We start from the raw sequence: 12,533 nt of genomic DNA on the forward strand, positions 1-12,533 counted from the left end.
ATTTTATTTTGTGGTTTGCTTTTTTTCTTTGAAGTCATAATTTAAGCTCTTTAATGGGCAGGGACATCTTCCACCACCCCAGATTGCTCCAAGCCTCATCCAACCTGGTCCTGTCCACTTCCAGGGATGGGGCAGCCACAGCTTCTCTGTGCCTCACTTGTGAGGCTATCTCCAACACAGAAACACATTTTGCTTTTGCTACTGTGTTGTGCTGTTTTTCCTCCTCTCCAAGGAGCGAGTACTGCTGGAAGAGTTCTGCTGAGGGACAGAGCAGGGCTGTTGGAGGAGCTTTTTCTGTTTGAATATTCATTATATGTCTCCACCTGTCTGTGCAGGCTGTAGGCTCAGCTGCTTAAGGGATCAGCAACCAGACTGGCTTAAAAGACACTAAATGAGGTTGTTCATTGTTTCTCATTCCCCAGTTCCAGGTATGGAATGGCAATTTGCAGCAGGGGGCTGCTTTTGGAACAAAAACTACTGCAGTTGGAAAGCTAATACTGAGAGTGATCTTATGTAAGAGCAGTGCAAAGGGCATGTTTGTATGTACATTAGGACAGAAAAAAGAAAAACCAAAAACCACAAGTACATTACGACAGAAAAAAGAAAAACCAAAAACCACAAATACGTAGGAATAGGAAGGTCATATGTCAAAACAATTATTAGTTTCGAGGATTGATTGCAGTCTCAAACACCTTTAGTCATCTGCAGTATCTAAAATGTTTATGCTACATTTGGGTTGAAATGACAGAAAAGTATTTCTTTTTTTTAACTAAAAAAAAAAGGGATTTCAGTTTCAGAGAAAGTCACAGCTTGTGGGATCACCGTATTCACTTTGAATGATTGTAACTGCATGAAAATGTTTCCTATTTTTTAGGTCATTTGGGCCTTCAATGACACAAGAAATGAACTTTAGCTACTACTCTGTGTGTCCTTTTTTTCTGGAATTTAAAACAGGGAGCTACATTCAAATACATCAGATTTATGTGTATTTAATAACATGTGCAATGTTGGTAGAATTCTATGTAAATTCAGTCACTTAAATTTATTTCAGCCATGCCAGTGCCTTGACATGGAGCACACATTTAGGTTATTAGCCCTCATGTGAACTAAGCACAGGAGAAACTCTGCATTGGGTAATTGGAGACGGTAAGTGTGGGGAAAATAAGGTCTTTGCAAGCTGGTAATAGTGCAAGCAAATGTCTTCTCCCTGCCATAAAACTCCACTAATAATATTTTAAGCTTGGGAGCAGGAGTAAACTACCTACACACATTCATGTGTCATCCTTTGCATATGAACTACCTTCAACCACAGCAAAGACAGACTGAAAAAGATATCTGGGAGGCAACCAATCTTTGCAATAATGCCATATTAATGTATTCCAACAGGTGTACAAAGTGGAGGTAATGAATAAAGCAAAAGACCATGCACATGTGTGAATATAGCAAAAGAAATAACAGATGTGACTTTATATACACATTATTAACTGTAGACTGGTATAATTTCACAAAAAAATATTGACCAACAGAAAATACTCTAAAAGATTGTAAGACTTTTTCTTCCCCCCTTAAATGTTCTAAATCAGAAAAAGCTTAATTTTATTTTGTATTTCATAATGTCTTCTAGCCTCCATATTGTGGCAGTTTCCCAGACAATCCAAATCTGATAATAAGCACTGTTTAAAAACTACTCCTAAATTTACATTTAAATTAATTCACTTAAAAAAAAAAAAAAGGAAAAGAAAAAAGATGTTTGCAGAAGCATTCAACTGGAAACAATTTGTTTGGTTTTGGGTAAGCCTCAAGTAAATATTTTTCCTTAATCTGTGTGTCTGTCTGTGCATGATTTATGTACTATACTATTTTCAAATACTCAATTGTGTTTGCAGATACTTATTTGTGGATTCATGCAGTTTGTTTAATACCAAGGGGGAGAAAGCCACAATTACTGCTGGTTTTCTATTCAAAGGTTTCAATTTATTTCATAGTCTCCCAACTGGAAATATATTCAGTTTACTTCAGTACAAATCCTATTTAAGATACATACTATCCTTTTCCTTGTTTGATAGACCTTTCTCTAAAACTAAATACTTTTTGTATCTTGTAGATAATTCGAAACCAAACCATTATAACAGCTAATTTCCCGTCCCTTTTTTTATTAAATCAAGTCTTCTTCAGCAAATTCACTGAAGGTACAAAAGAGATGATGGCTTTCACATTTAATAGTCTATGACAAGCACTATGACAGTCTAACAAGGCTGTGACAGTCCTTGCCTTTAGAATGTTACAGTCAAAGCAAAGCAGGAATAGAAATAAAGGAGATGATTAAAAAACATCATGCAGACCTCAGTAAAATAATTTGTTCTAACTTAAAGAAGGTTGCTTGTCAGTCATCATTATTGAAAAGACATGGGGAGGACAAACTGTCATTTGTAAATGAGTGACCAAAAGAAAAAAATTCAAGATTATGTTCAAATGTCTTGAGCTACTGAAAAGAGATAATGGTGAAAGAAAACCAAAGTATGGCAAGAAAAAAAAATATAAATTAAGTAAGAGCAAAATGCCAGTTGGTTGATAATGTACTTTTCTTATTCATCTGTTAAAGAAGTAAAGAATTAGAGGAAGTTGTAGAAAATGAGACTTTCTTAGGGCATGGAAGCCTTCAGAAAATTATCTAAGTGAGAAGAGGCTGATGGGTTAGTGGAACAAAAAACCAGGGAGAAAATCAGATGCAAAAGACAGAATCTAAGTCCTAAGAAGTAAACAAGAGTACCATTCAGAAATCCATTACAATTTCAACACCAGGGTGGGGCAGAAATCATACCCAGGGTGATCTTTGTGCAAGTTGAAGGAATATGGAAATGTGAAACTTAAAGCTATCCTCAAAGCGCTGCTTGCTGGGGTTAGAAATAGAAAACAAAGGTGAAGGAACAGTTTAAAAGACTTTTTGGTCTGCAAAGATTAGAAGGTTCTTTAACCAATTATGTAAATTCATTACCAGCATACCAAAACATATGACAAGTTGTAGTAGAAAATTTTAACACAATTATCTCAAGGCTACTGACGAAGTCATCTGTCTTGTACCACCCCAGTCTACGGCTCAGTCATGAAAATAAAAATAAATCATTCCTAAAAAAGCTCTTTCTTGAGGTAACCATGTACAAAGGGAGAAATACGCTCAAAGATCACCTGAATACATCAGATGGCATTGCCTCAGCAGCACGACTAATCTGGGGCTAAATTTAACAACGCCATTAAAAAAAAAATAAAAATCACCCACGCGGGCTTTAAACATCCATTGCGTAGAACTTTTACTACAAACCCAGACGGAATAATTTGTGGGGGTTACTCACAGTACTGGCACCTGTCTCCTGTGTACTCGGGCAGGCAGGCACAGAAGGGCTGGTTGCCAGCAGTGACACTGCACGTGCCCCCGTTCTGGCAGAAGCGCTCGCACACCGTCTGGTTGCAGCGCGGCCCCGTAAAACCCAGAGCGCAGCTGCAGGTCGGCCGGCCTGTCCAAGACAGAGAAAGCTATTCTATGATAAAAATAAATACAGATCAAAACAATAATCAGCACTTTCTTAACATAGATTTAAGTAAGAGTGGCAAGTTTCAATGTTGGAGCCCAACTGTGTTTCTCTAGACACTGAGAGAATGCGCCTTTGAAACATCGCTTGAATTAAGAACTTTTGAAAAAACAAAACCGTCTCTGGGAGATACAGGCACTCAAAAACTGCATCTGTGCATTTTTACAATTGTGCATGTCATTTTCTTATATGAGAAAAAAAGTGATTATTTAAAATATACAGTCATTGCAAAGGTGGTCCTAAGCAGGAACTTAGGATACGACTGAACTCTTCAATGAAATCATCCTGCCATGCTGGGTTCCTCCTGTTGCAGAGGATAACTGTTTGTGTGATCACCATTGGTGTCCCTTCAGAGTGCAGTACTTTATTCTCAAATCTACAACCCCTAATATATAATTAAATGAAATACAAATATTTACTAATGCATTAATAGCTGCACTTCACAGAATTTTTTAAATAAACCACAAGTATCTGTGCCTGTTTTGTTATGCCACCCCTCTCAGATAATGAAGACTGTTACATAAAAATTGCTGTCTGGCATCAGACCAAAGATGCCTGTAACATCAATATTCAGTGTCTGAAAAGGAGTTAACACTTTGGGATGAACATCTGCACACAATCAACTCCTAGTCTACAGCTTCTTTTCAAAGGATTTTAAAATAGTCTTTAAAACCCAATGCATTTTCCTCCTACGATTCTTCTTTATTGTAATTTTCCCATTTTTTTCCTTATCTAAATCTCATGTCGAAAGGATTTATAGCTTTGTTACAATTCCACTGTTTTATTAAACCCTTCCACTTTCCTGTCTTATTTTCTTAAGGCTTATCTTCTTTAAAACAAACTTCTAGACCCCATTAATAGTTTTCCATCTCCTGACTTTGCTTTTTTATCTCATTTATAATCTTCAAGTAAATGACCTGATGTGTCCAACCAGCCATCTCCCTTCTTACTTCCTAATAAACTATTCTCATTCTTGATTATCTCTTGCAAGACATGATTTTTCCCTCACCCTCCTCTTTTCCTTCATTCAGCCTTAAGGATTTTCTTAAATTTATGGAGAACAAGTTTAACACTTCTATTTTGCCTGGCTTCCCAGGAAGGAAAGAGATGAAGATTAAGCAGGACCTGAGCTCCCTTCTGAAATAAAAGGGCAGACAGGACTGGTTGGAACAAGATGAGTATTAGGGTTCCTTCCAACCCAAAACATTTAATGATTTCGTGTTTACCAAGTTAACTACATAATGTACTGCATGTGTGATGCACACCCCTTTGGACTGGAATTACAGGCACAAACAGGAAAAACAACCTCTCTGATTTTATATCATGGACAACCCAATGTATCCACAGCTACTTTCCCACTTGCCTCCTGATGTTCACCACAGCTGCATCTGAAACTCTGAGAAGTGCAACTCTGCTTGAGTTTTCTTGCTGGTCTTTCTTCTCCACTTAGCTGGCTGTGTTATTGAGTAATTAAGATTAAACTCAGTATTCCACAAACTCCACAATTCAATTTTTCTTCTGGTCTGCCTTTCTTTTAATCTTGTGCAATCATTTAAAATCAAATTCATTGGAGAATTTTTCAATGCAAGTGAAGCACCCTCATTTTGCCTCTTCTCTCTGACTCATGCAGGATGATTTATTCAATCTTTTTCCTTCACTTCTTACCCTTCTAACATGACACACTTCACATAATTCTTTTCTCTATTTTCTATTTTAAGCTATGCTAATTTAAAGTGTTTTGCAAATCATCCTAAGGGCCATGAGATCTTTCTCTAATGAGTACAGCAGGAACAAAACCACTGACCTAAAAATAGCTCCAACTACTTTAATATGCATCAGTCTGGTTATTCATATCTGTCCCCTGTGACTAAAACATTAAATCAAAGATGTTGAACTCAGATGTTAGCACAGATTTCACTTGTTTTTCCCCATGTATACAGTTGTATTTAAATTTCTGCCCCCAAGACAGGAGGTTTCACATAATCCTTCATCTGAACCAGCGTTTCAGTAAAAAAAAAAAAGATAAAATAGTGATAGAACATAGATCTGGAGGTCTGAAATCCATTTTCATTATTAATTCTCCTCTATTTGTTAAAATGATGAGACAATGATATTTTTCTAGTTTGTAGAAGAGATTATTGTATTCTTTACTAAAGTAGACTAATAAATAAGCCAAACTGCTGACAGCTAAATGAAAATTTAATACAGTATAGCCTAAACCCCATTTTTGTCACTCAATTTAACATGGCATTCAGTAATGTTAACAGTCCATTGCCTATATATACACAGACAGTTGACACCAGAAATAATACTAATAATGACATTTTCATTTGCCTTATTCTCATAAATTATTTCTGATACAAAAATAAAACAAAAATGTACAGGAACAGTTTAACAAAACTACAGCATTAAAACAATGCCAAACAATGCCATAAGGGTTTGTATCATGGAATCAGAACACAGATTTATGTTTGCAAAGGAAACAGTCATGTACCCAAGATGTGACACAACCCAGCTAACAAAAACTGCAGGATGAACTCATACACAGAGAGCTCCAGCACCTTCCCTGGTCATGAAATCCCTGGATTAGAGCTCTACAGACATAGAATTAAAACTCCCTCTTAATTCTTGACGCTCACCACCACAGAAGGACTCATAACACATTAGCATGCAGAAAAATATTCACATGTAAAGTGGTTTATGGAATGCTAAACTGATTCAAATGCAAAACAGAATTTATTAGAATAAAGGAGAATATAGTATGGTGACTCTAAGATATAAATTATTTTCTGCTGTAGGATATGAAAAAATAGATGAAATTTTTGACATAGAAATGAAATGTAGTTTTGCCCTTTCTTACAAAAAATAAATCATTCAAAAAAAAGAAAAAAAGAAAAAAAGAAAAAAAGAAAAAAAGGAAAAAAAGAGCAAAAGGATACCAGGAATCAAAATATTTCAATGTTCATTTAGGTTCAGATACCGAGGTAGTACTTACTCTTGGTTTGTCAATTTAATTTGCTACGTAATAAATACTGTCTACATAATAACTTTTGAAATAAACTTCAAAAATTGCTCATAAATATCTTGGTTTGCTTTCTATGCAATATGTGGGTGACTTCTTTTGGGAATTCATTCATTCATATATCTTAAACTTATATTTACATATAAGGATGAGAATTCTAAGCAGATCAATTTTCATTCATGATATTGCCTAAGCAACAGAGAAATACTGTGCATTTTCAATAACTAAATACATTTTTAAAAATTAAAAATATTTAAAACCTAGGTCAATAGCATTATGAATGCTATGAATGTCTTCACCAAAACCTACGTTATTATTCCTTCTAGTCACTGGTAAATTCACTACCAGAATTGTGTGTTTTTTAAGTTGTTATGTGTGAATACGAACAATTAATTTCAATATTGAACTTGCTGTTCCTATTAAAAAAAACAAGGTGGGTCTACACGAGCTTTCTGTAAGCAATATCTTATCCTTTGGAGTTGTTATCAGCAATCTGTGGGAATCACAATAATTCATTTCTGTGTGGCTGATGAACCATAATTAGCTCTATTGAAACAATAGGAGTGAAGCTGCATTATTGAAGATAATTAGCAGGTGAGCTGATTGGGATCTATCCCAACAGGTACAGAGTCTGTGTTATTGAAAAGAAAAGGAGAAAAGAACAATTTCTAAATATCTCTGAGTAATCTCAAGGACTGCTGTTTCCAGTGCTGCTGGTTGTGCTGGGATCTGAGAGCAGCTCCAGTGAAACATCACCCTCACCCTTCCCACAGTCCCTGTCCTGCTGACAGCACCATGGAAAACTCCTGGGACTGACGTGGCATCAAGCAAACCAGGTTCTTCACTGGCAGTGTTTACAGTAGGCACCAAATCACCTTGTTTTGCTCATTAAATTGAACACCAAATAATTGCTTCAGACATAATTATTCTTTCAGAAAATTTCCCTCATTTTCATTTAGACAAAAGACATAATTTTCTTTTTCCCTCATTTTGATACAAACATCACAATTCTGTATGATTACATATACCTTTTATATTGTATGAAGGGACTAATCTGATTTTGTGAACTAGTTAATGTGTTTGAGTCAATCAGCAAACTATTGCTGTAATATTTTTACTTTAAACTACATGGAGAAACAAAGTGTGTTTTTATGGCAACATTGACTTTTTTGTCCAAATTCCCATTAAACTGGCTTACTGAAAAGTGTTCATTATTACACCCAAACTTTTAATTACATGTCTCAGATGTGTACTTTTAATTAACTGATGACATTTTCTTTGTTCAATTATTGTAGTTCAATACAACTGTCGTAAACTTATAAATTTTAATTAAAGCTGCTCCAATCTCTGGCTATATAACGTTCACATAGGAATTTGCCAAAAGGCTTAGCAGTAAGTAAGCCAACAGTGAATAATCCCTGAATTGCCAGTGGGATTTGTTTAACAAATTAACATTTGTGTGCAGATAATGAGGTTCTACAACTTAACACATCCAGCAAAGATTTAGCACAATCGTGATTTAAAAAATTAGTAATACTCTGCAATTTTCTTAATTAGTTATCACATTACTATTCTATATCATGGGGGGGAAGAGAGGAGGATTTACACATTCACTAGAACACACACATTCACCAGAAGAGTATTTTGTATGCTGCATCATTTTATTTGGATCAGAATATGAAGCAAGTTTCATTCCTGGGAAATCTCATTTTTGAGCCAGAAAGGATCATCAAGGAAATTCCCTGACTCTTGGGGAAGCTTCCAGCTGTGGGGACCCTTGGAAGCATCATCTCATGAGGCTAAAATTGCTGGCAGTCCCTAAGTTCTCCAGAGGCCACGCGTACAAAATGACACTTGTGAGATCAGCTGCATCAAAGCTGTTAGAATAGTATGTGAGAACTGACAAAGGCAATTCAAGCTTCCAAGAAAGAGAGGGTCAAGCAACCTGAAATGATCACAGGTCATTTATAATTTGCAGATGGGTTTAGATTTGGCACATGTATGGCTTCTGTAACTTCCAGAGGGGAAATTGTCATAATTTTAAACAAAAATACACTTTTAGAAAAGGCAAAATTGGGAAAATATGTAGAATTTGATTGCATGAGTTTAGCAGGTCAGTTTGGTGAGTCAGATGTATAATGGATCAGGAGTTTGCTGCTTGTTGAGGTGTTTGTGAGTACAGGGGGAAGCACACACAGACAGCAATCAGCAGATGAAAGTCAAATGATACTGAGCTGACTTAATTTTAAAACAGTAATCTTGTACTTCACAGAAATTGAGGGAGTTCTTTACCAAAATCAGTTTGCAATATACCCATTGGAACATGGGAATTTAAAGGATGTGTCACTTGCAGACCTGGCTTAGTGGTGGACCTGGCAGAGCTGGGTTAAGGGTTGTTCTCAGCCTCAGAGGTCTTTCCCAGTCTTAATGGTTCTATGATTCTATTGCTGTCAGACAGATCAACCTGGTAGGACAAACTACAAATCTAGCCAATCTAGAATGCTGAAGTTCTAAAACCATTAATGAGAAATGGAGCAATTCCTGGTAATAAAGAACATTTTCATCCCTACACATAGAAAAGTGCAAGAATAAAGCAACAACAGACTAACAACTCTCACTTGAGCCTGGCAGGCAGAGCAGCTCTGCCTGGAAGGCTGAGACAAAAAGAAGGCTGCTCTGGATTTCACACCCTCAGTCCAACTGCAAAGGGCTTGTGCATCCCCTGCAGCTACAAGTGCCCTGCTCAATTCAAGGACTTTGTATTCAACTGGAAAGATGAAATGGTTGCTCCAAAAACACCTGAGGAATTAAGATTTCTTGGTTAAATTACATTTTTCAATGCTTTTGGGGAGTCCAGTGTAACTTCTCTCTGTAAAACACATAGCAGCCTCGGTACATCACGGGTTAGATTGAACTGTGATAAGGGGCATCTCACTGACATGCTAGTTTGTTTCAGTAACACACGATTCATGGACTGATAGAGATAGGAAATACAGCCTGATAAGAAATAGAGATTTCCTCTTAATAGAATATTTACAGGGTCCAGGGGCTAGGCATGCAAGGAAGATGAGATGCACATCAACTCGAACATTTTTTCTGAAATACTGGATGGAGCCACAGTGATTTAGGAAGATACAAGGTCTTTTTTCCACATTTCTAGCACATAAAAGTTATGGTGTGGGCTTCAAGGCACGGCTACCCTCATGAATTGGAAATGGCAGATAGGACATCTGGTTAACTTGAAATATGACTCTTAAAAATTTGATGAAACTAAAGGTATCCCGCACAGCAGAATAATACTCTTTATCAGTGGGTAGGCACAGGTACAGCCATGAGAACTAGCTCTGTGTTGCTCTCAACTCTTGAAGGCACACTTTGGCTATGTCTGCTACAATAAACTTTAGCTGCTGTTAAAGGTTCAGATTCCCCCACATCAGGTAGTTGAACAATGAAATGTGGGCTCTTCTGAAGCACTTTAGTGCGGACACATCATTCCATTTGGGATTAAGCATCAGGCTGATTCCTGCCTCCCCAGGCTCACTCCTGCCTCTCTAGGTTGATTTCTTCATCCCCAGGCTGATTCCTGCCTCCCCAGGCTCATTCTCTGTTAAGAATTCAACAGTGTATATTGTGGACCTGCTCATATCTTGCCTCTACCCAGTGGTGGCAAAATCTAGTGCACTAATTGTTTTAGCAATGCTCAGAGATTTCAGAGGCTGGATTTAGCAGGAAAATGAAAATTAAAAATATTTGTGTGATAGGATAGCTGTGTGAGCACAGCAAGTGTGAGCTGCCTGGGAGAGGAAGAACAAACTGTTGGAGGTGAGCGAGCCATGTGGCTACTGCCAAAAGAAAAGGATTAAATAAAACCCTGGAGTCTCTGCAGGACTCACAACAGAGCTGAGTTCCAGGAGCCAATTTTATTATTAATTTTATTAAGCCTTTTAACCCCACAAAAGAATCAATTAGATGCCAGACATGTAAAAATGTGGGAATAAACATCTTCTCTTCAGATGATGAAGAAGTTCTGCATGCCATTTAATCTATCACTTCCATTCACTTGCACATCCTCACTTAGCATTTATTGATCTCACCACATTGATAAAAATTGCCTCTTATCACTTGTGTCAGTAGTTCCATCAGCTGTTAGGAGCAGTTCAAAGTCTAATTCATCAACTTCCAATACAAGTAATTCTCATTTTCTGATATTTAGTCATTATTATGAACAACATTATTAACCCTCAACTACTCAGAACTGAAAGAATAAATTACTAGATTTGCATTCACTTGGAATTTTGCCACCATGCCTCAGTCAATGGGAGGAGGCTCCAGAGAAGCCAGCAAGTATGGCTTAATTACCAAACAACCAAACAACATAGGCTAAGGTTAATTAACAAGGAGTGCTGAGGAAATCTTTACTATCTAAGCCCTCTCTGCCACGGAGATTCAGATGCATAATTCTGCATTACAGGGAAGATTCTCTGCGCTGAACAATCACAAACTTCTCAAGGTCACGTGCCTGGACTTTCTTTCAGAGGGTGGTGGCCACTTCATCACACAGGAGAAAATGATTCACAGCATCTTAAGCAAATGAAAAGTTTTGGAAGAGGCAGCAAACTCTTCTCCAGATCTTGTATTTTGAATCAAATATTGAAATATTCCTTGAAGCAGAAAATAGAGTCCTACTTCTCCTTTCTCACAGAATTTCTACATTTTAGAGTACTTCTTTTTACACTTTTCCTCTCTAGCCCAAATATTATATAAGATACAAAAGATTATGTGTTAGGGACACAGATCAATTGTCAAGTGCCTGCTTTTTAACAGGATAAACCCCCGAAGCCAGGAGATGTAATTTCAGATCCCTTCAGGAAAATGAAGGATCTGAATTCTCACCAACAAAGTCTTCCTGAGAATTAGAGGAGTAAAATTCCTATTTGATGAACTCCAGTAAAAGGATTGAGGTCAGCTATTTCAGCAAATATCTTTGTGTACGCACATATAAATTTAAGGGGTGAATTGATATAAATTTAGAGAAGATGATGTACAGACTTGTTGTAGATGTAGTTTGACTGGATATTTTGCCCTACAATTCCTCAACATACGAGTGTTTACACTGAATAGTTACTTATATTCTCCCTTTTCTGGTATACATTTTAATTGTGCTGGAACACCCAGATTAGTGAATGAAAAGCCCTGTTGATTACAAAGAATATGTATGGAATATGCTGCTGTTTATGCATATTATCTAAGTACACACAAAGAAAATATAGAGAAGAAGTACCCTAAAAAGGAGCAAATTCAAACACTTAATGCAGGTTTAACAGCAAAATAGAGCTGCTCAGAAATACTTACCAAGGAGAGAGGCCCCACAGGTTCCTCCATTCTGGCAGTAGTTGTAGCAGTGATTGGTTTCACACCTTTCACCAGAGTAGCTTGGCCAGCAGTGGCATCGGGGCTCCCCCTTCTCATTTATAATGCACTTCCCTCCATTCTCACAGGTTAATTTACAGCTGTCATCTGCAGCAAGAGCACACACACAGAGCTTCAACAACGCCAGGGTCATGTAAGGGTAAAACAGGACCTTGCCTCAAACACAGTCACAGATTCTATCAGTGAGGGGATAAATACCACTTTTCAGAATGGAGAAAGTAAACTATCCCTTCTGTTTACACAGTGACAGAAAAAAAAAACAACAAAAAAACAAAGAAACAAAAACAAACCCAGACACTTTGGAGACCATAAAGCCTGAAAAGGCTGCCAGGAGCTGCAGAGCTGGTGGGAGCTCTTCCATGGCACAGGGAAATTGGCCTCCTGAAGATCTGAGTTAGTAATGATAGTATGAATTCTTGTTCGAAACTGTAATTCCTAGTCCGGGAATTGGAAAATTGAATGTTGGTTTCATCAAGGAGACCTCAGAAAACTTC

General features: G+C 37.2%; 1 protein-coding gene across 1 annotated transcript in view; it reads right to left on the reverse strand.

The window, feature by feature from the left end:
• Nucleotides 1-12,533, reverse strand: part of LRP1B (LDL receptor related protein 1B) — a 290,652-nt gene that overhangs the window by 21,199 nt on the left and 256,920 nt on the right. Inside the window, exons 80-81 of the mRNA XM_062498644.1 lie at nt 11,962-12,126; nt 3,351-3,512 (exon numbers count right to left, since the gene is read on the reverse strand). Coding sequence (XP_062354628.1) covers nt 3,351-3,512; nt 11,962-12,126 — 327 coding nt within the window. The remainder of the gene's footprint in view (nt 1-3,350; nt 3,513-11,961; nt 12,127-12,533) is intronic.

The sequence above is a fragment of the Cinclus cinclus genome, chromosome 9, assembly GCF_963662255.1.
Source record: "Cinclus cinclus chromosome 9, bCinCin1.1, whole genome shotgun sequence".
NCBI lineage: Eukaryota > Metazoa > Chordata > Aves > Passeriformes > Cinclidae > Cinclus > Cinclus cinclus.